This window comes from Natrix helvetica, assembly GCF_964273705.1.
Source record: "Natrix helvetica genome assembly, chromosome: 2".
NCBI lineage: Eukaryota > Metazoa > Chordata > Lepidosauria > Squamata > Natricidae > Natrix > Natrix helvetica.
In genome coordinates, this window is record NC_138552.1 from 269,978,577 (window position 1) to 270,002,800 (window position 24,224).

General features: G+C 45.4%; 1 protein-coding gene across 1 annotated transcript in view; it reads left to right on the top strand.

Moving 5' to 3' along the window:
• LOC309386892 (uncharacterized protein) overlaps positions 1 to 24,224 on the top strand; it is a 34,061-nt gene that overhangs the window by 538 nt on the left and 9,299 nt on the right. Inside the window, exon 2 of the mRNA XM_081942797.1 lies at positions 6,120 to 6,365. Coding sequence (XP_081798923.1) covers positions 6,246 to 6,365 — 120 coding nt within the window. The 5' untranslated portion in view covers positions 6,120 to 6,245. The remainder of the gene's footprint in view (positions 1 to 6,119; positions 6,366 to 24,224) is intronic.

Genomic DNA, 24,224 nt, shown 5'->3' on the forward strand with positions numbered 1-24,224 from the left:
TTGATCAGTTTCTATCCATTATTCCTTGTCTGGCCTTCAGGTGCTTTGGAAAATAGCTTGACCCCTTCCTCTCTGTGGCAGCCCCTCAAATATTGGAACAGTGCTATCATGTCTCCCCAGGCCCTTCTCTTCATTAGACTAGCCATGCCCACTGAATCGGGCTGGAGACATCCTTGCCTATGTGATAGTTTTCGCCTTTAGTGATAACCTGCAAATGTGCATTCTTTATTTTAAGCGTTGCAGCAGCCCTCTATGCCAGTAGGGCAGAATTTTCTGCTTCTGGGGAGGCAGAGAGAATTAGCAGCCTTCCAGAGGCTAATGTTCACCCAATGGATCAGGAAAGTTTCTTACGAAATAAACTTACTTTCATGATTTCAAGGAATGGATCCAGGATATGGATCTATTTATCAAAAAGTTACTGTGTTTTAAGAATGAAGATATAAAGCAACATGCTGGATCAGTTAAGGATTTAATGAATGGTATATCACTAATTACTATATGGATCTTTTCTTTCTGTTAATTAGCTTTTGCTTTTTTAGTCGTGCTCATTTAAATAATATTTTCTAGGTTTTTTTAAACTGATCAATAATCACCATTGTTAGATTCGGGCAACGAGAGAACAGACTGCGGACACGTAGTGACTTATCAGCTCTTTATTAGTAGTAGAAGTGATCCAGCTTGCTCTGTGGTCGGAGGGTTCCCCTTTTATAGGAATCAGGTACGCCTCTCGACCAATCAGAGCGATACCTGTTTCCCGCCGTAGCGGCGGACCAGAGAGGAGACTTGCTGCGATATATCCTAATATCTAACACCCCTCCCCTCTTAGACGACGCATTACGGTTGGTTACATAGTCCTTAAGATATGTTGGTGTTTGCCTTACACGGGTAGAACGTCGCAGTTCTGGTTGATCTGGAGTGGTTTCAGGATCGGTTGCTTTCTCTGCTTCGCGTTCGGGGGTCTGCAGACTTTCTTTGCTTTGGCGTTGTTCGGGTTCTCTTTCAACCTCTTGTTCTACCCTGGGCTCGTAGGTGTCGTGGTTCTCTGTGTCGGGGGTCTCGAGTGGCTGACTTTGTGCTGGCAGGTAGTTTCCATCGTCAGCCCGCAGGTCTGAGTGTGCCAGGCGACCCCGTAGTTGATCGATGTGCCTTTTCCAATTCCGTCCATCTTCAAGCTCTAACAGATACGATCGTGGACCCGTGATGCCAATGACCCTTGCCGGCATCCACAATGTTCCCCCTGCATAGTTGTGGGCGTATACTGAATCCCCTATGCTAAAATTCCGAATTTTGCTTGTAGAGTCTGGGGGCGCTGTGGCAGAGTAATTGGGGTGAAGACGGTCCAGGTGAGACCGTAGACGGCGGCCCATGAGTAGTTCAGCGGGGCTCCTACCTGTCGTTGCGCTGGGGGTAATATATTGAATTAGTAGGTAATGGTCAATGCGTGTTTGCCAATCACCTGGACCCATCCTAGCGAGGGCCTCTTTTGCAGATCGCACCATTCTCTCCGCCTGTCCATTTGATGCCGGATGGAATGGCGCGACGAGGGCATGCCGAATTCCCTGACCTGCTAAGTACGTTTCAAATTGCATGGCCGTGAACTGGGGCCCATTATCGGAGACCAGTAGGTCGGGCAGGCCATGAGTGGCGAAAAGTCGCCGTAGAACCTTAATGACTGCCTCTGCCGTGGTTGAAGTCATTAGGACTACTTCTAGCCATTTGGAGTATGCATCCACAACTATAAGGAAAGTCTGACCTTGGACTGGCCCTGCGAAATCGATGTGTATTCGCGACCAGGGTGCTTTAGGCTTCTCCCATTCTGTGGCGGGCGCTTCCGGGGGTGCTGGTCTCGATTCCTGGCATGGATCGCAAGTGGCCACCCATTCCTCTATTTCTTTGTCCATGTTGGGCCACCAAACGTAACTTCTTGCTAACGCCTTCATTCTAACGATCCCCGGATGCCCCACATGTAATGCCTCTAATACATTTCTACGTAACACATACGGAATAACAACTCGATCCCCCCACAATAAACAACTTTGCAATACTGAAAGCTCATCGCGTTTCCCCCAAAACAACTTGAATTCCGGGCCCACGTTTCCCTTCGGCCACCCCCTCCAAACCCAGGTTTGAACTTGCTTTATTATATTGTCCCTAGCAGAGAATCTGGCAACGTCGCAGGAAGAAACCAGTCCTGAATCCAAACAGTCAATTAACAACACCGGTACCTCGGGAGTGGGGTCTGGCAAGAGATCCGGAAGTGGGCAACGGCTGAGCGCGTCTGCATGTCCTAGAGTGGAGCCCGGTCAATGAATTAGCTTGTAAGAGTACGCAGCCAGGAAAACAGTCCACCTGGTCATGCGTGGAGAAAGGGAGACTGGTGTAGGGCGATTTCCCGCCAAAAGTCCCAACAGCGGTTTGTGATCTGTAATTAGTTCAAATTCTCGGCCGTAGAGGTATTCGTGGAAACGTTTCACTCCAGCTACAGCAGCTAACGCTTCCCTGTCCATCTGGCTGTAATTCCTTTTGGCTGATGAAAGAGTCCTGGAGTAGAAAGCGATGGGTGCTTCGTTCCCGTTTGGCATCCTGTGGCTAAGGACTGCGCCGACTCCAAATGGTGATGCGTCGCAGGTCAATACCAGCGGTAGCGTCTGGCTGTATTGTACTAGCAGCGAGTCAGTGGTGAGCAAACGCTTTACTGCGGCAAAAGCTGCTGCTTCGGATCGTCCCCATCTCCATGTTGCGTTCCTCTGGAGTAGTCGATGTAATGGCTCAGCAACGGTCGCCTTTTGTCTCAGAAAAACGCTGTAGAAGTTAAGTAGTCCGAGGAAAGCCTGCAACTCGGTCTGATTTCGTGGTGTGGGGGCGTCCTGGATCGCCTTAATTTTCTTTGAAGTGGGGTGTATTCCCTGACCATCAATTCTATATCCCAGGAATTCTACGCTAGGCACATTAATTTGGCATTTCTCCTTTTTGAGGCGGAGACCCTTTTCTCTGATTCTGGCCAAAACAGATCTGACTCTTTTTAATAGTTGCTCCTCGTTTGCAGCGGACACCAAGATGTCGTCGAAATAGGGGACGACTCCCGGTATCCCTTGCAAAAGCCGTTCCATGACGCTCTGGAACAGACGTGGAGCAATACTTACACCGAATTGTAGCCGGTTGCATTTGAATGCTCCTCTATGCGTCACTATAGTTTGGGCCTCCGCTGTGGCGCTATCCACGGGCAACTGCTGGTAAGCTTGTGCCATGTCTAATTTAGCAAATATCTTTCCTGGCCCCAACGAGTGCAATAAGTGTTGTACTACTGGCACAGGATATGCGCTTTGTTGTAGCGCGACATTAATTGTGCATTTATAGTCCGCGCAGATGCAGACTGACCCGTCTGGCTTGACTGGGGTCACAATGGGAGTTTCCCAGCGCGCGTGATCCACCGGCTCAAGGATTCCTTGCTCAACTAACTTATCTATCTCCTTATCTATTTTTGGGCGGAGTGCAAAAGGCACTCGTCTCGGTTTAAGTCAGATTGGCGCCACTTTGGGGTCTAAATTGAATGAGATTGGTTTACCCACATACTTACCAAGACCGGGGCTGAACACATCCTCGAACTCCTTAAAAATCTGTTCAGCGCTGCTGTTCTCCACGGTGTTGATCCCGGTGACTTCTAACCCCAAGGCTTCAAACCAATCTAGTCCTAGAAGGTTCTGTAACGGAGCGCTGGCGACGGTCACGGGCAGCTGGGCTACGATGTCCTTGAAGCGAATTTGGAACGTGCCTTGGCCTACGATGGGGACTCGATTCCCCTGGTAGTCGTGTAGCAGGATGTCTGGTGCGCTTAGTTGGCTCTTTTTGAGGCTAGGGATAGCCTTTTTCATGGAGGACCATGAAATGATCGTCACGGACGATCCTGTGTCAACTTCCAGCTCGCAAGGGGATCCCTCCAAGAGGACTGTGACTTTCAGCTTTTTAGGCCGCTTGGTGCGGACCTGACTTATTGTGGTGAGATACGTTCGCAATTCCTCTCTCTGGGTCAACTCTATCTCAGCGTCTGTATCCTGAAAATACTCTTGTTGAGCGTCTTGGTAGAACGCTCTCTCAGCTCTTTGTGTATAATCTCTCTGGGAATACGCCCTTTCAGCTCTATGGGAATTGTCTCTCTGGGTAAACACTTGTGGATTTCTCTCTGGGCGCCCTTTATGATTTCGCCAAACCCCTGGGTTGGGCTTCTGTTGGCGGTACGTAGGCGGCTGCCTTGAGGCAGGGACTTCGTTTCCGGCACACTCGTGCAATGTGCCCAAGTTTGTTGCAGTGTGAACAAACAACGTTCCTGAACTGACAGGTAGACCGGGGGTGATTCCCTCCGCAGCTTGCGCAGGGTGGCAAACGGAATCCGGGTCTCCCCCCAGGCCTCATGTGACTGCTCCTCATCAGGTGACTGTCCTCGAACTCGGAATCCTCATAGTCGGGGTTGGTGTCCTCGTAGTGGACTCTGGTGTGTCTGGGTGCTGGCTGGCTTACGTTGAATCCGCGTTGTATGGTTTCCGATGATTTCTCCGCTGATTCGGATGCCCTTGCTTCGTTTAGCGCTATTTGTAGGGTTAAATTTGGGTTTGCCAACAGCCTTTTTTGTAGCGAAATGTCCCTTAACCCACAAATAAATCTTGCCAGGATATGCTCGTCCAGATCCCTGAACTCGCAGTGAGTTGCTGCTTTACGTAGGGCTGCAACATATTGGTTGATTGATTCTCCCGCCTTCTGGTTCCGCGTGTTGAATTCCTGGCGGGAAACGTGGCGGGAAGGTTTTGGCGCGTAATGAGTCTGTAGAGTCTGTTGCAGCGCCGTCCATGATACCGCTTGTATCGGAGTAGGCGCTGAGAGGTCTCTGGCCGTGTTGAAAACTTCTCGCCCACAGTAGCCAAGGAAGATGTTTTTCTTTCGGGCATCAGTTATCCCCGTGTATTCGTTCGCTTCGAGAAAACACTCGAAACGAATCATGAAAGCCTCCCATTCGTCGTTTGTCGGGTCGAATGGAGCGGGGGGAGTGTGCATCGCCATCTTCTCTTCGTTTGAATTTGCCGCGCTGCGGTGCCCTGAGATGGCTGCCGGAATTTCTGCCGAATTCCTGGGCTGGATCGAATCCTGAGATTCTGAAGTAGCTTTCTTCGTCCTATCTGTCTCTCGATCCCACCCTCGTCGCCAATGTTAGATTCGGGCAACGAGAGAACAGACTGCGGACACGTAGTGACTTATCAGCTCTTTATTAGTAGTAGAAGTGATCCAGCTTGCTCTGTGATCGGAGGGTTCCCCTTTTATAGGAATCGGGTACGCCTCTCGACCAATCAGAGCGATACCTGTTTCCCGCCGTAGCGGCGGACCAGAGAGGAGACTTGCTGCGATATATGCTAATATCTAACAACCATTTCTCTATTTTTCTTTCTGTCAGTGCTAGTTGTTTTGTATTTTGCTATTTTTTTAAAAAAAAAATCCCATTATCCGCAATAAATGTGGCCAGGCTGGTTCTACAAAGCTGGAAAAAGCTGATCTACATATTTAATACAATATTTTATTTCCCACCTTTATTATTTTTGTAAATAATTCACGGCAGCAAACATACCTAATACTCATTCTTCCTCCTATTTTCTGGAAAACTAGCTTTCATGCCTGAAGTGGAACTAGAATTCATGATCTCCAGGTTTGTGATCTAATATCTTAACCACTAGACCAAACTAGTTCTGTTGTCTTCTGTTTCTGTATTTCGTAGTAATAATTGCGGAGTGGGGGTAGGGAATCCTTGTAAATCAAAAAGTTTGCATTCTTTCTTGTGAAACTTTATAGGTCTCTAATACAAGTGTCATTTGAAAATGGTTTTTAAACAGTATTGGCTAGACTTGAGTAAATAATTAACACACATCTGTTTTATTCTCAGCTTTGAATTCTTACCTGAATTGGGTTCATGTTTACAGTGAGATGCCTTAGAATTTTATAGCAAAAAAGTGAGGTCAAAATAACGAGTGAATAAACAAGCAAATGACTATAAGCAGCACTAGTGTTTATACCTAATATCTTTGCTGTTTATAAGTTGAGTGGGCTGAATGTAGTTAATTTTGATGTCTGCTGATCAGAGAAAAGGCTTCAGTCAAGCAAAATGGGCTGCAAAAGACATTTGTGATGCAAGCATGACCTCAGATGGGAAGTCCTAAGAAATTGTAGCCTAGAGGCTGACAGAGCAGCTGCTGGGCCCCAGCACCATGCTGACAATCCTGCAGAATGTCATCTCAGACTGCTGCCACCTGCTGCTATTTCTGCTAGTTGCCATTATATTTGTGCCTGCTACTATCTGGGCGTTCAAAAAGGTGAAAAAAATACAGGTAAGATCAAATTCTTCATTGGAAGTTGCTTAAATTTCTGGTCCTGGTTCTGGTTGTGAAGAAGGGCTGTTACTAAATACTAGATATGACAAGCTGTTGTCATATGGCTCTTCAACCTCAGCTATAACTTCCCAGATCATTATCTATCTGACAGAAAGCAAAGGCTTATCTCATGAGACTATGTACCTGTTTTATGGATATAGTGGAGTCTCTTTTATTCATGTTTGATGACTGGATCAATAACATATTAACCAATTATTAAAAATATTTTGTGTAATGTAAAGTTGTGGAATTATTTGGGAAGCGGTGGGGGGGGAAGAGAGAGAGCTTGATTCTATTTTTGTGACTTTAGCTTTTTTTTAAAAAAAGTTGGGAATAATTTGACTACAAAAAAAAAAGTCAAGAAGTGATTGTTAGATATTAGCATATATCGGAGTAAGTCTCCCCTCTGGTCCGCTGCTACAGCGGGAAACAGGTATCGTTCTGATTGGTCGAGGGGCGTACCCGATCCCTATAAAAGGGGAACCCTCCGACCACAGAGCAAGCTGGATCACTGCTATTACTAATAAAGAGCTGTTAAGTCACTTCGTGTCCGCAGTCTGTCTCTCGTTGCCCAGATCTAACATTGGCGACGAAGGTGGGATCGAGAGGCAGATAGGACGAAGAACGCTACCTCCAGAATCTCCGGATTTGATCCAGCCCAGGAATTCGGCAGAAATTCCGGCAGCCATCTCAGATCACCGCAGCGTGGCAAATTCAAACAGAGAAGATGGCGATGCATGCTCCCCCCGCTCCTTTCGACCCAGCAAACGACGAATGGGAAGCCTTCATGATTCGTTTCGAGTGTTTCCTCGAAGCGAACGAATACACGGGGATCACCGACGCGAGGAAGAAAAACATCTTCCTCGGCTACTGCGGAAAGGAAGTCTTCAATACGGCCAGAGACCTCACCGCGCCTACTCCAATACAGGCAGTATCGTGGATGGCGTTGCAACAGGCTCTGCAAACTCATTACGCGCCAAAACCTTCCCGCCATGTCTGCCGCAAGGAATTCAACACGAGGAACCAGAAGGCGGGAGAATCCATAAATCAATATGTTGCAGCTCTACGAAAAGCAGCAACTCACTGCGAGTTCAGGGATCTGGACGAGCACATCTTAGCGCAGCTCATCTGTGGGTTAAGAGACATTTCGCTACAAAAGAAGCTGTTGGCACACCCGAATTTAACCCTACAGATAGCGCTAAACGAAGCAAGAGCGTCAGAGTCAGCGGAGAAATCATCGGTGACCATACAACGAGGGGCCAATGTAAACCAGCCAGCACCAAGACAAACCAGAGTACACTACGAGGACACAAGCCCCGACTACGAGAATCCCGAGTTCGAGGACAGTCACCTGATGCAGAGCAGTCACTTGAGGCCTGGGGGGAGACCCGGATTCTGTTTGCCGCCCTGCGCAAGCTGCGGAGGGAATCACCCCAGGTCTACTTGTAGGTTCAGGAACGTTGTTTGTTCGCATTGCAACAAACTTGGGCACATCGCACGAGTGTGCCGGAGCGGAGTCCCTGCCACACGGCAGCCACCCATGTACCGCCAACAGAAGCCCAACCCAGGGGCTTGGCGAAATCAAAAAGGGCGCCCAGAGAGAAATCCACAAGTGTTTACCCAGAGAGAAAATTTCCAAAGAGCTGAACGAGCGTATCCCCAGAGAGATTACTCACAAGGAGCTGAGCGAGCGTATCCCCAGAGAGAATACACACAAAGAGCTGAAAGAGCGTTCTATCAAGACGCTCAACGAGAGTATTTTCAGGATGTAGACGATGAGATAGAGTTGACCCAGAGAGAAGAGTTGCGAACGTATCTCACCACAATACATCAGGTCCGCCCTAAGCGGCCAAAAAGGCTGAGAGTCACAGTCCTCTTGGAGGGCTCACCCTGCGAGCTAGAAGTTGACACAGGATCGACCCTGACGATTATTTCATGGGCATCCATGAAACAGGCTATCCCTAGCCTCAGAAAGAGCCAACTACGCGCTCCAGACGTCCTGCTACGAGACTACCAGGGGAACCAAGTCCCCATCGTGGGCCAAGGCACATTCCACATCCGTTTCAAGGACATCGAAGCCCAGCTGCCCGTGACCATCGCCAGCGCGCCATTGCAGAACCTTCTGGGGCTTGATTGGTTTGAAGCCCTGGGGTTAGAAGTCACCGGAATCAACGCCGTGAGAAACAGCAGCGCTGAACAGATTTTTAAGGAGTTCGAGGATGTGTTCAGCCCCGGTCTAGGTAAGTATGTGGGTAAACCAATATCATTCAATTTAGACCCCAAGGTGGCACCAATCCGACTTAAACCGAGACGAGTGCCTTTTGCACTCCGCCCAAAAATAGATAAGGAAATAGATAAGTTAGTGGAGCAAGGAATCCTTGAGCCGGTAGATCACGCGCGCTGGGAAACACCCATCGTGACCCCAGTCAAACCAGATGGATCAGTCCGCATCTGTGCGGACTATAAATGCACAATTAATGTCGCGCTACAACAGAGCGCATATCCTGTGCCTGTAGTACAGCACTTATTGCACTCGTTGGGGCCAGGAAAGGTATTTGCTAAGTTAGACATGGCACAAGCTTACCAGCAACTGCCAGTTGATAGCGCCACAGCGGAGGCCCAGACTATAGTGACGCATAGAGGAGCATTCAAATGCAACCGGCTACAATTCGGTGTGAGTATTGCCCCAGGATTGTTCCAGAGCGTCATGGAACGACTTTTGCAAGGGATACCGGGAATCGTCCCCTATTTTGACGACATCTTGGTGTCCGCTGCAAACGAGGAGCAATTAAATAAAAGAGTCAGAACTGTTTTGGCCAGAATCAGAGAAAAGGGTTGTCAGAGGAAAAACACCCTGTTGGAGATCAATGGACCGTGGCTGATTCCCTTCCGCATATCTTTTGAGATATTGAGAAAAATAAAAGTCTTTTAAAATATTCTAATTAATAAACAAACTTTAATAATAAAATAATAAAAGTAAATGAAACAGAAAATAACTAATTGTTACATTTTGATAATGAAAGCTACGTTTGCCAAGTTGGCTGCCGAACAAAGAAGAGAGGAATTTTTGGAATGTGTAACGCGTGCGCAATAAATCACTTTCAGATAACATTTTGTTTTATGACCTGCGCAATAAAGCTTTCTTAGTTTAACTCTTGAATGTCAGTTTAGGCAGTTCAGGCCTAGCAAACTTTTTAACATCGTGACACCCCTTCTTTTGCTAGTCTGGGCTGACATCATCAAATCATCAATTAAGGCACATCTTCTTTCGCAGATACTCGTGTTGATTTGCGGCGAGTGGTTTGTTAAGCATGTCTGCAATCTGATCATGTGTAGAAACATATTGCAATTTAACAAAACCTTGCTTAACTAATTGCTTTGTGTTTTGATAACGAATGTCAATGTGTCTGGACCTAGAACCTGTAAAATGTGACTCAGAAATATAAACAACAGATACATTATCTTCCATCACGGTGATTGGTCGAATCGGACGTGTCCAGATATCTGTGATCAAAGCATCAAACCACGTTAGAGAATTACAAGCATCTGAAACACAAGCATATTCAGCTTCAGTAGATGAACATGAAACAAAACTCTGTTTTCTCACTTGCCAGTAAACAGGACAACCATTTAGGAACATCATGTAACTAGAAGTGCTTTTGCGTGACTTCTTGTCGCTCGCCCAGTCGGAATCAACAAAACAAATCAACTTTGGTTGATCAGTGTGTGTTGGTTCTAGCAATAACTTCATGTGCTTAGTGTGTTTCAGGTATTTCAACAACTTCTTAATGCATGACCAATGAAATTGTGTTGCCTTACCTACGTGTCGTGATAAAAGATTAACACTAAGTGCGATGTCAGGTCTGGTCCAACTACTAATGTATAATAGTGAACCAATGACTGAACGATAGAGTGTTTGATCCTCGAACTCAGGACTTGGTTCATGTGTTAAGTTGTGAAAATCTGTTTGCATGGGTGTCTTTGTTGTGCTAGCATCTTTCATGTTGCAATGATGTGGTCAATTTTCTCCTCTTGTGAAAGACTGAACCCCTTCTGTGTCTTTTCAATTTGAACACCTAAATAAGTGCTAATGTGTCCTAAAGATTTTAGTGTGAAGTATCTCTGCAAACTTTTGGCAAAAATCTCACTCATTTTCTTATTTGGACCAATATAAACAATATCATCAACATAAACAAGAATTATCTCATATGCATTGTTAGATCTTTTTGTGAACACGCATTCATCAGTTTCGGACTTAATAAAGCCCATTGAATTTAGTTTGTCAGTAAGACATAAATACCACATTAAACCTGACTGTTTCAGACCATAAAGACTTTTGTTCAGGAACCAGGTATCCCCTTCTTGCTTTCGGAATCCTGGAGGGCTTCTCACTTAGATCTCTTCATCTAGGTCTGCATGTAGATAAGCTGTGTCCACATCAAATTGAAAAACTTCTAAACCAAGAATAGTTGCAGTGGTTAAAGCAATTTTTACACTTTCAGTTCTGACTGTTGGTGAGTAAGTGTTTGTGTAGTCCTCAGGATAACGTTGAGCGAAACCCTGAGCTACAAGTCTGGCTTTGTATAAAGACTCACCATTCGGTTTCTTCTTGATTCTGTAGACCCATCGGGTGCCAATTACTTTCTTGTTTGCTGGAGGTTTTGCAGGTGTGAATACATTAAGTTTCTTCAAACTGTCCATTTCATCCTGCATTGCATCATACCATTTGTCTTGTTCTGAATCAGGAAGCTGTTTGATTTGTCTGAATGTCTCTGGAGGAAGAGTAACGTTGCAAATCAAAGGTACTGGTGTTTTTGTCAGTTGCCATGAATAACGTTGTGTGGAGGGATTCCTTTTGTGGCCCTCTTGGAGCGTCTAGGAACATCAGTCCAGTCTTCTTCTTCTTCATCATCATCCTCGTCCTCACGTTCGTCGCTAGCATCAGCATCTGCGGCTTGCGAAGACGGAACATCAGGTTGTGAAGAGCTGGTAGAAGGAACATCTGCCTGCAAATTGTCATCAGGCTGCGTGGCATCTGGAACACCATCTCTAGGAAAATAAACTTCAGGATCATTGGAATGAATCCTGGACCAGTCAATGTCTTCCTCAAAATTAGCAGATTGTGAAATGACAATCACATGTTTAGTATCAATGAATTTATACCATTTTGAATTATCATCAATACCCATAAATCTCAGTCTCTTTGCTACTGTACCTCCCTTTCTTCTTTGACTTAAGGGAGTGTTCACCATAGCATATGAACCAAAAATATGGAGGTTCTTGAGATCAGGCTTGTAGCCATACAGCATGTAGAAAGGAGTTTGATTGATTACACTGCTCCAAGTACGGTTGACAATGTAATTTGCATATTTGATTGCTTCACCCCAGTATGTGTTACTGAGATTGGCATCTTCTAGAAGACAACGCATCATGGTTTGTAGAACCCCTTGTCTTCTTTCTACGACTCCGTTATGAGCCGGTGTATATGGAGCAGATGTCTGATGAAGAATTCCATTCTTACGCATCCAGTCCTGGAAACGCTGAGACATGAATTCTGCACCACGGTCACTCTGGATTCTGGCGATGCGAACTTGGTATTGTGTAGAAACAAACGCTGCAAAGTCTTTAAAGATCTGAAAGGTCTCAGATTTCTCTCTCATAGGATATACAAATCCATATCTAGAATGATTATCTACAATTGTTAAAAAATACTTTCTGCCACCAAGTGTTGGTGGGAAAGGACCCACTATGTCAGTGTGTACCAAATCAAAAATGCGTGTTGACCGGCGTGTAGCATGTTTGGGAATTGCAGCCGCCTTGGATTTAGCCTTTTTGCAAACCGCACAATCCAAAAACACCTTACACCCCTTTAGATCCAAACCTTTTGCGAACTCCGGCATCTTTCTAAGAACACGGAAACTGGCATGCCCCAATCTTCTGTGCCACTTGTGAATACACCTGGAATGCAAAGGTTTACCAGTTAGTGAATTCTCAACATTAACAGTTTCATGAGGACCCTCAGGCTTGCTCTGAGCAATCTGTTTCTGTTTTCTCTGTTTGTTGGCTTTAGGAGCCTTTGGCACAGTAACGCTTTCTCTCTCTGGGACAACTCTCTCTGGGTTTGCGTTGTGCCTTTTTGGAGTTTGCATACTTGCCTGTGCTTGCCCTTTAGGCTTTGGCTTTAAGTAATAAACACCACCAATCAGCATGGTTTCAGCAACAATATCACCATCTTTAACTAAGTAACTTGCTTTTTCGAGGTGGTGAACCTGGAACTTTAAATCTCTAGACAAGTGACTTTGACTAAGCAAATTACTGGTTGCTGAAGGTATGTAATAAACATCAGGGATGTGTGTATCGAGTTCTTCAATGTAAACAGTTCCTTTTCCCATGACCTTGCAAGTGTGGTTGGTGAAGGAATACAGTTCTCGATACTCGGGCTCTGGTTCGCCCATCTCTGTGAAAAGTTCCCTTCTGTGGGTAACGTGCACAGCTGCTCCACTATCTAAAGTCCACAAAAGACGTCTGTCGAACTTTGGATCAGGTTGTGGAACGTTGGTTATGGCCAGTGTTGCAAGCGGAGCTTGTGGATCACGCCTTGGACCACGACGACCTTGTCTTCCGCCTCCACCTCTGCCTCTGGAATCTGTTCCTCTGGGCTGGTACGTGACGGGAGCTGGAACTCGTTGGGGACAATCCCGGGTGTCATGTCCCACACGGTTGCAGGTGTAGCATTTTGGCATCCTTGGAGCGTAGCCTCTTCCTCGGAAGGGACGTCTGGCTGGAGCCTTTGGTGCTGGAGGCCGTTGCAGATGTGGGGTAGCTAACCTGATAGTTTCGTCTTCCACTAAAAATCTGCAAACGTGGTTAACTGTGCGTTGAGCAATAGGCACGTAGTTAATCTTTGCAACAGCATCTTTCCATTCATAATTCAATGAGTTAATGATGATGCTAATCATTTGGATATCATCGATTACATGGCCATTTTGTCTCAATTCACTTCTCATTCTTTTCAGTTTGGTCAAATGTCCACCAATTCGTTCACCAGGTTTCAACTTCGAACCATGGAACTCGGACATGAGCAAACATAAAGATTCAATTGAAACGGGCCTGTAGCAATCTTCCAAAATAGCCCATATTTCTTGGGCAGTTGCATCAGGTGGAAAGATACCTTGGATCTCAATTTCCATTGACATGAGTAAAGTCGTGATTGCTCTGTTTTCGAGGTCTCTTATTGCAGGTGTCCAGGGTTGACGGGGAGATTTAAAAACCATGGAATATGTGCCTTCTCTTCGAAGCAAGAGCGCAATTTCATTGACCCAGGCTTTATAATTCTCTCCTGACTCCTTTAATTTGGACTCACCAGTCAAGGGGGTGACTGTGAATACCTGCTGAGGAACAATTTGTTGCTCTGGTTGCAAATCTGGTTGTTGAACCAGGGGATGCTGGGGTTGCATCATTGGCCTTTGCGTGGCAACATCAAATTGGCTTCCTCGAATTCGCCTTTGGCTTTGCCTTTTTCCATCTAGGGAGGATTCAACGCCGCCAGGGGGTGTTGAAGACTTAACCTTTGAGGGCAAAGTTTGGGCTTCTGTAAAACTCATAGCTAGATCTCTAAAAATCTGGTCCAATTGCTTTATCTTTTGTTGTAATAATTTTTCTCCGCCAGCAGATGGCAGTGCAGCTTCACTTTTTGGCTGCCTCTCCTTTCTATACGTATGCGGAAGTTCAGTTGACTCAAAGGGACCACGTGACCTCGGTGATGTGTACATGTCTCTTTGTTCTAATTGACCAATGAACTCTGTGGGGTGTGTCTTAGGCTGTTGTTTTGAAGACAAGATGGCGTCCTCAGACATTTTGGGAGTGGGGGAGCTTCTCCTACTTCGCCTTATCTCTTCAAAACACACTCTCGCCTCCCTAGCATATTTTTCAAACAGCTTTATTTGATCAAGATAGCTTTGCATTTCTTGCTCATCATCTGGGGGGATTTCATAAAATCTGCTTTCTGCGTGGGAGGATTTTTTCTGTGCCGGCAGTTGCCATTCATCAATCGTTTGATAATCTGCGAGGGTCTGGGAATGGAGTGGCTCTGGCAGAGTGGGAAGTTTTGGCTTGGCCCCCAAAAATTCATAATCTCCTGGAGATATTTTAGAAGGAGGAACCACTGACCTCGTTTCGTGGATGTCGCGTCCTGTAGCTCCTTCTCCCATATCTGGCTCGGCACCTGAAGGAATTTGTTGTTCCTGAAGCACGTTTTGATCTTGCTTCTCTGTGTCCGAGGGAGCCTCCTTGTCAGAGAAAGCTCTTTCCATTTTTCTTCTTTTTTCTTTTTTTCCGACATTGCTAATTAGCGTAGTCGGTTATCTTAAGATAGCGCGAAGAGAAAATACAGCCATAAATTGTAGCCATCTCAGCTTGTATCATCAAAAAAACCAAACTCTGCTACCAAGTTGTCAGGGGAAAAACACCCTGTTGGAGATCAATGGACCGTGGCTGATTCCCTTCCGCATATCTTTTGAGATATTGAGAAAAATAAAAGTCTTTTAAAATATTCTAATTAATAAACAAACTTTAATAATAAAATAATAAAAGTAAATGAAACAGAAAATAACTAATTGTTACATTTTGATAATGAAAGCTACGTTTGCCAAGTTGGCTGCCGAACAAAGAAGAGAGGAATTTTTGGAATGTGTAACGCGTGCGCAATAAATCACTTTCAGATAACATTTTGTTTTATGACCTGCGCAATAAAGCTTTCTTAGTTTAACTCTTGAATGTCAGTTTAGGCAGTTCAGGCCTAGCAAACTTTTTAACATCGTGACAAGGGTCTTCGCCTTAAAAAGGAAAAATGCCAAATTAACGTGCCTAGCGTAGAATTCCTGGGTTATAGAATCGATGGTCAGGGAATACACCCCACTTCAAAGAAAATTAAGGCGATCCAGGACGCCCCCCACACCACGAAACCAGACCGAGTTGCAGGCCTTCCTCGGATTACTTAACTTCTACAGCGTTTTTCTGAGGCAGAAGGCGACTGTTGCTGAGCCACTACACCGTCTACTCCAGAGGAACGCACCATGGAAATGGGGATGATCCGAAGCTGCAGCTTTCACCGGGGTAAAGCGCCTGCTCACCACTGACTCACTGCTTGTCCAATACAGCCAGACCCTACCGCTGGTATTGACCTGCGACGCATCACCCTTCGAAGTTGGAGCAGTCCTCAGCCACAGGATGCCCGACGGAAAAGAAGCACCCATCGCTTTCTACTCCAGAACTCTTTCATCGGCCGAAAGGAATTACAGCCAAATGGACAGGGAAGCGCTGGCTGCTGTAGCTGGAGTAAAGCGTTTCCACGAATACCTCTACGGCCGCGATTTTGAACTAATTACAGATCACAAACCGTTGTTGGGACTTTTGGCGGGAAACCGCCCCACCCCGGTCTCCCTTTCTCCACGCATGACCAGGTGGACTGTTTTTCTGGCTGCGTATTCATACAAATTGATTCATCGACCGGGCTCCACTCTTGGACACGCAGATGCACTCAGCCGTTGCCCATTACCTGACATTCTGCCAGACCCCACTCCAGAAGTACCGGTATTGCTCATTGACTGTTTGGACTCTGGACCGGTTTCTTCATACGACGTTGCAAGGTTCTCCTCTAAAGACAATGTAATAAAGCAAGTTCAAACTTGGGTTTGGAGGGGGTGGCCGAAGGGAAACGTGGGCCCGGAATTCAAAATGTTTTGGGCAAAACGGGACGAACTCTCAGTGTTACAAGGTTGTTTATTGTGGGGGGATCGAGTTGTTATTCCGTATGTTTTACGTAGGAATGTATTAGATGCTTTACATATGGGTCATCCGGGGATTGTTAGAATGAAGGCGTTAGCAAGAAGTTACGTTTGGTGGCCAAACATGGACAAAGAAATAGAGGAGTGGGTGGCCACTTGCGACCCATGCCAGGAATCGAGACCAGCACCCCCAGAAGCGCCCGCCACAGAATGGGAGAAACCTAAAGCACCCTGGTCGCGAATACACATCGACTTCGCAGGGCCATTCCAAGGTCAGACTTTCCTTATAGTTGTGGATGCATACTCAAAATGGCTAGATGTAGTCCTAATGACTTCAACCACGGCAGAGGCAGTCATTAAGGTTCTACGGCGACTTTTCGCCACTCATGGCCTGCCCGACCTCCTAGTCTCCGATAACGGGCCCCAATTCACGGCCATGCATTTCGAAACGTTTTTAGCAGGTCAGGGAATTCGGCATGCCCTCGTCGCGCCATTCCATCCGGCATCAAACGGACAGGTGGAGAGAATGGTGCGATTCGCAAAAGAGGCCCTCGCTAGGATGGGTCCAGGTGATTGGCAAACACGCATTGACCATTACCTCCTAATTCAGCATATTACCCCAAGCGCAACGACGGGTAGGAGCTCCGCTGAACTACTCATGGGCCGCCGTCTACGGTCTCACCTGGACCGTCTTCACCCAGATTACTCTGCCACAGCTCCCCCAGACTCCACAAGCAAAATTCGGTCTTTCAGCAAAGGGGATTCAGTATACGCCCACAACTATGCAGGGGGAACATTGTGGATGCCGGCAAAGGTCATTGGCATCACGGGTCCACGATCGTATCTGCTGGAATTAGAAGATGGGCGGAACTGGAAAAGGCACATCGATCAACTTTGGGGTCGTCTAGCACACTCAGACCTTCGAAACGAAGACGAGATTTTCCTGCCTACAGAAAGTCAGCCACGCGAGAGCCCCATCATAGAAAACTACGACACCTGCGATCCAAGCTTGGAACAAGAGAAAACGCACGAAGCAGAGCAAACCCCAGACAACGTAACCGAGAAGACTCCAGAACGCCCTAGCAACGAAGGCACAAAACCTCCCGAACGTGAAACAGGAAAAGCACCCGATCCTGCAACCACTTCTAACCAACCCGAACTACGACGCTCCTCCCGAGCAAGACAAACACCCACCTACCTAAAAGACTATGTTACCTACCGCAACGTTCCATCTAGGAGGGGAGGGGTGTTAGATATTAGCATATATCGGAGTAAGTCTCCCCTCTGGTCCGCTGCTACAGCGGGAAACAGGTATCGTTCTGATTGGTCGAGGGGCGTACCCGATCCCTATAAAAGGGGAACCCTCCGACCACAGAGCAAGCTGGATCACTGCTATTACTAATAAAGAGCTGTTAAGTCACTTCGTGTCCGCAGTCTGTTTCTCGTTGCCCAGATCTAACAGTGATATTTGTAAAAAGTTCTATTTTCACATTTTTTCTTGAAAAAATATTTCTCTGTTCCGAGAAAAACAAATCACAGGGAAAGTTCATTTCACATTTCTTTGTGGAGGAAAGTACACCTGCATCTTTATTCGGATAAGGTCTTTTGTGCCATCCACTCTTTTGCTATTGCCCACATGATTATTGGTTAGGTTTATATCCTGGTTTTGTTTCACCTAGGCTGATGATCAGAGAATGCCACAATGATAGCTGATTAAAACAAACCAACATAATTTCTGTCCATGGTTCTTTTTGCATATGAGCACCAGGCAAATCTGAAAAAGCCATTTTTATGGAGTTTTCCTCATTTTTAAAAGTAGTGCAGGAGACTGATTTTCCCTGCAGTCTTCCGTAATAAGGGATTATGGAAAACATGACTGTTTTTTTTTATCAAAGGTTTTGACAAATTTTACAAATATTACCCCTTCCCCTTCCCACCCTCTGACCCTCCCTCCCCCCCTCACCTCCCAGAGCAAAATACAGGGTATAAACATTTAACAATCATAAGCTAACATAAGCTGATTTTGACATCCTACCTCCTCTTATTATGGAATATAGGAACTGACACAGAATTCCAGGATCAAACAGAAAAGGTTTATTGCGCAGGTTCAGTTCGCAACACAAAAAGCAAAGACTGAACAACGTTTAATTTGTTTTCCAAACTATTATAGATCTTACAAGCCCCCCCCCCATACTCCCCACACCCCCTCCCTTTTCCGTCTCTCAACGCTAAAATGAAATGTGGTTTTTCTGATAAGTCTTCAAAATTGTGGTTAGGCTAGGTGTGATTTAAGCTTCCTCTTGCAAACTAAACTTCCTGTTGCAAATTCTTAATCTTTAAACTAAAGCTTTCCTATTACAGAACTCTTAACATGCTCCATTATAAAGACAGTTACATATATTTAAGATTCCTATTATCCCATATTATACTATCCCATATTACTCTTGTGCTTTAATTCCCCTTTTGTTAAGCTAACTTTAGGTAAATTGTAACATTCTTTGTGCCTTCACTCATAAGCTAACTGAAATTTCCTAGTCCGATATTTATTTTGAATATAGTCAATCCATCTTCTCCATTCCAATTTATATTTCTCATCCGAATGATCCTTCAAATATGCTGTAATTTTGGCCATCTCTGCTAGATTTACTACTTTTATCATCCTTTCTTGAATAGTAGGCAATTCTTCCCTCTTCCAGTACTGCGCCACCAACAATCTTGCTGCCCTCGTTAAGTTCAAAATCAAATTAGTCTCTATAACTGTACAGTTTGTAATTATACCTAACAAAAACATCTGGGGGGTGAACTTTATCCTTTTTTAAAATATATTTTGAATAAGCCACCATATTTTTATCCAAAATGCTTTGACTTTTTTGGGATCTAAATGCCATCTATACAACATCTTATAAAAATTCTCTCTCATATTCTGAGCTTGCGTAAATTTTACATTTCTTACCCAAATCTTTTCCCATGTTTCCATCATTATTGGCATTATCTTTGAAATTTTGTGCCCATTTTATCATACAGTCTTTAACTCTGTTTCAGAATTTATTTCTATCAGTATATTATACAACCTTTTTATATGCATTTGACTCTGGTCCCTAATTTGTTTTACCAAACTATCCTCATTTTGCGTGATACCAATTGTCTGATCTTTTTTCCATCTAGCTTGTAACTGTCCATACTGGAACCAGGTTTGAGTTACCCTTTCATCTCTTAATGCGTTCAAAGGCTTTAACTGTAGTACACTTCTCTCTATATTAAGAATTGTAATTACATCCTGTTTTTGTTCTATACTTATATTCTCTATCGCGTGTCTGGGTACTACCCACATAGGTATCTTATCATTTAACCTATATTGGTATTTTTTCCAGGCACGCAATAGGGCATTCCTTAATATATGGCTTTTAAAAATCTTATCCACCTTCTTATCATATATTAAATAAGTGTGCCAACCATATACCAAATCATATCCCTCAATATTCAATATTCTATCCTCTGTTAGATTAATCCAATCACTAATTGTTGATGAAACTACTGCTTCATAGTACAATTTTAAATTGGGCATTTTCAGACCTCCTCTTTTCCCTATATCTTGCATTATTTTAAGTTTTACTCCTGGTTTCTTCCCCGCCCAGACAAAGTTATTAATACCTTTCTACCATTCTTCCAAATTTACATCTTTTTTAAGTATTGGTATCATTTGAAAGAGAAATAGAAACTTAGGCAAAACATTCATTTTTACTGCTGCTATCCTTCCCAACAAGGACAATTGTAATTTTTTCCATTTATTCTTGAGGATCTGCTTTGATTAATTCAGCCTTTAAATCTTTTTTAAGTATATAACTATACCATTTTTCTTCTCTGGAGCAGATGCCACAAAGTATGGTCCCAATCTTGCGTTCATCGAGTATTTCTGATCCTGTGTTCTAATATGTGTTTCTTGCAAACAAATTACATCATTTTTAAATTGTTTCAGATAGTGAAATATTTTTTTCCTTTTTTGTGGTGAGTTTAAACCATTAACGTTCCAGGTTAGAAATTTAATTGTCATCTTCAGCTCCCTGAAGCTTTCTAAGAGCTGCCTGGAAATCTTGCTGGGATTTCACCTTCGGTCTTGCTCCCCCCACAGCTTCTGTGTTTGTATTTGTAATTTCTTGGATTATTGTCTGGGCTTGCTGCATCTCTAATTCTTGCTCTTTGCATTTAGTGGCCGCTTGAGTTTGTCTTTGTTTCATAATTTCTTCTATCTCCTCAGGTAAGTCCAGAGCTTGAGCAGCTCCCGCTTGTACCTGAATATCTTGTTGTCTGTTCTCGCCTGCTTCTTTTCTTCCTTTAGATACTGGGATGGGGGGCATCCAGCCTTTAATACATTGCTATAAAAATCTCTTGCTTTCCAAACTGTGTTAAGACGATATCTTTGTCCTTGATAATTCCCCACCAATCCGACTGGGGCCTCCCATCTAAATTGAATCTGGCGACTTTTAAGTTCATCCACTAAAAATGCATAATCCTTTCTGGATCTCAACATTTTTGGGGGGATTTCCTTCAATACTACCACGTCTTGTCCTGCCACTTGTAACTTATTTTTGTAAGTTGCTTGCAGTATTTCATTCCTAGTTTTCCTGGTGACAAAATAAATTACAATATCTCTTGGTAGTTGTCTCTGTCTGGCAATCCATGAATTAACACGGTAAATTTTATCGATCTGCCAGGCACACTCCACCTTTGGTTCACCAGTTAATTGGGCAAAAGCTTCGGCAAAAATATCTCTCAGATTTTCCTGGTTCTGTTCTTTCAAACCTCTTATTCTTAAAGCAAATTCCATTGTTCTATATTGTATCATTGTAACTTCTACCTCTGATTTATCAATTTTACTTTGTGCCTCCTCAACTTTATTCTCCAACTTGATGTTAGACTGATTAATTTCTTCCACCTTCTCATCCAGAGATGTTACATAACCAAGTAAACCCTTAAATGCATCTACAATGTCTTCCCTAATCTGTTGATTACGGGTTTGGATTAAATCCTTAATTCCAGACATTTCTTCAGACACGTCTTTAAAAGCATTTGGAATCCTTTCCTGCAAGACAATGGCTTGATCCTTTAATGCCTTTTGGAGATCTTCAAGTGTCAGAGTTTTTGTTTCTACTGGGGGTAATAAAGATTGTAATCTCTGTGTCTGGGCTAGGGAATTTCTAGTGCTCTTAGAAGCGCTTGGTTTTGCTTGCTTTGAAGCCATTTTGAAATATTCAAACAAACTTTTCAGCGGCCAGTTTATTAAGTCCAAAAAGTCCACCTATTCTCCCATGTTTGTTAGCCAATACTGTTTTCTTTGATCTTAAACTCTTGAGTCTTTTAACATAGTTAACAGGCAGTTAACAAATGCTGCCCCTTTTAAGTTTCACTTTCAACACACCCTTTATTATTCAATCGCCATCTTTAAGTCCTTTTGTCTTCACAGAGGGAAGTATATTACTCCGGAATTAAGGTTTGTACTTACAATTATCTTCACTCCTGTTTTGCTCTGCCTGTGTATCTTTCAAATATAATAATAATAATAATAATAATAATAATAATAATAATAATAATAATAATAATAATAATAATAATAATAATAATAATAATAATAATAAACTTAAATTTATTAGCCGCTCCCTTTCCAGACAGGACTCGGGGCGGCGTACAGTGGGGCATATAAAAACATATACAACACATAAACATACATATATACAGGACATACATACACGGAGGAGGTACCAAATTACATCACATTGGACAATTAAAAGTCACCATTAAAAATACCCCAATTGTAAAGCACAATTTAAAATTTAAGATTTTTTAAAATTTAAAAGAACTGTCAGGAGGAGTAAGAGAAGTTTACGGTTGAGCCAGGCCAGATAATTGAAAGAGGTGGGTCTTCAGCTGTACCCGGAAGGAGCGGAGATCGGAAGTAGTCCTGATGTCACGGGGGAGGTCATTCCACAGGGCTGGGCCCATCACAGAGAAGGCTCTGCTCCTGGGTGTCGCCCCCCGGCACTGTTTGGCAGACGGCACCCGAAGAAGTCCCTCTCTGTGTGAGCGGATTGGTCGTAGGGATGTATGGGGCAGGATGCGATCCTGCATGTAACTAGGCCCTGTGCCATGAAGCGCTTTAAAGATCATAATCAAAACCTTGAAACGCACTCGGTAGACTACAGGAAGCCAGTGCAGCTCGCGCAGGAGAGGTGTTACAGGGGAGTATCTAGTCCTCCCCATAATCACCCGCGCGGCCGCGTTCTGGACCAACTGCAGTCTCCGAGTGCATCTCAAGGGAAGCCCCATGTAGAGAGCATTGCAGTAGTCCAGGCGAGACGTCACTAGCGCATGGGTGACTGTGCGTAGGGCATCCCGGTCCAATAAGGGGCGCAATTGGCGCATCAGGCGGACCTGATGGAACGCCCCCCTCGCCACGGCTGTTACATGGTCATCCATGGACAGCCGGGCATCTAGGAGGACGCCCAAATTGCGCACCTGTTCCATGGGGGCTAGTTGCACGCCCCCAATGGCCAGGGATGGAAGCACCTGGTTGAACCGGGGGGCCGGAAGCCACAGCCACTCCGTCTTGGAAGGGTTGAGTTTTAGTCGGTTGCCATCCATCCAGACCCGTACGGCCTCCAAACACCGGGACATCATTTCGGCGGCCTCATTGGGGTGGTTCGGGGTGGAAATGTATAGCTGAGTATCATCAGCATACAGATGATATCCCACCCCAAAACCACGGATGATCTCACCCAGCGGTTTCATATATGTGTTGAACAGGAGAGGCGAGAGCACCGATCCCTGTGGCACTCCACATGTGAGTGACCTCCGGGTCGAACTCTGCTCCCCTGCCAACACACGTTGCGTCCGGTCAGAGAGGTAGGAGCCAAACCACCGTAAAACGGTGCCCCTGACTCCCAGCCCCTCTAGCCGGTGCAACAGGATACCATGGTCGATGGTATCGAACGCCGCCGAGAGGTCTAATAGGACCAGGATAGAGGAACAACCCCTATCTCTGGCCCTCCAGAGATCATCGACCAATGCGACCAAGGCCGTCTCCGTGCTGTGCCCGGGTCGGAAGCCGGACTGGCGCGGGTCTAGATAATCATTTTCCTCCAGGTGGCGTGGGAACTGCTGTGCCACCACACTCTCTACAACCTTCGCTAAAAAAGGAAGGTTGGAGACAGGACGATAATTGACTAGGTCCGTTGGGTCCAGGGAAGGCTTCTTGAGCAGGGGCCTCACCACCGCCTCTTTCAAGGCGGCCGGTAGAGACCCCTCACCCAACGAGGCGTTCACTAGGCCCAGGAGCCAGTCGCGCGTAACCTCCCAGGATGCCAGTACAAGCCAGGAGGGACACGGGTCCAATAAACATGTGGTGGGTCGCAGACGTCCATGCAACCTGTCCAAATCCTCGATGGCAACCGAGTCAAACTCCTCCCAAAGCGGTCCCTCAAGACTCGCCACGGGCGTCTCTGCTGGACCACTGAAAGGGGCCCATCCCATCCGGATTTGAGCGACTTTGTCCTGTAGATATTTCCCAAACTCCTCTGCTCTGCCCTGTAAAGGGGCTTCCCGCGGTCTCTCAAATAAGAGGGAGCGAGTCACCCGAAACAGGGCGGCAGGGCGGTTATCTGCGGACGCAATAAGAGCGGTGCAATATTGACGTTTGGCCGCTCTTAATGCCACAAGGTACGTCCTCAAATAGGCTCGTGCCTGTGCTCGGTCGAATTCGGAACGGGAGGATCTCCAACGACTCTCTAGGCGTCTCTTGTGGCGTTTCATCACCCTTAGCTCCTCGGTGAACCAAGGGGCCAGGGTGGTTCGTCGCCGCAGGAGAGGCCGCAAAGGCGCCACCCGGTCTAGGGCCCCGGCAGTCGCACTATTCCATGCGTCTACCAGGTCCTCTATTCGGGGGCGGGTCAGGTCCACAGGAGGTGGCCCAAGCTCCGTCTGAAACCTATCTGGTTCCATCAGGCGCTTGGGGCGGAACCATCTAATACCTTCCGGCTCC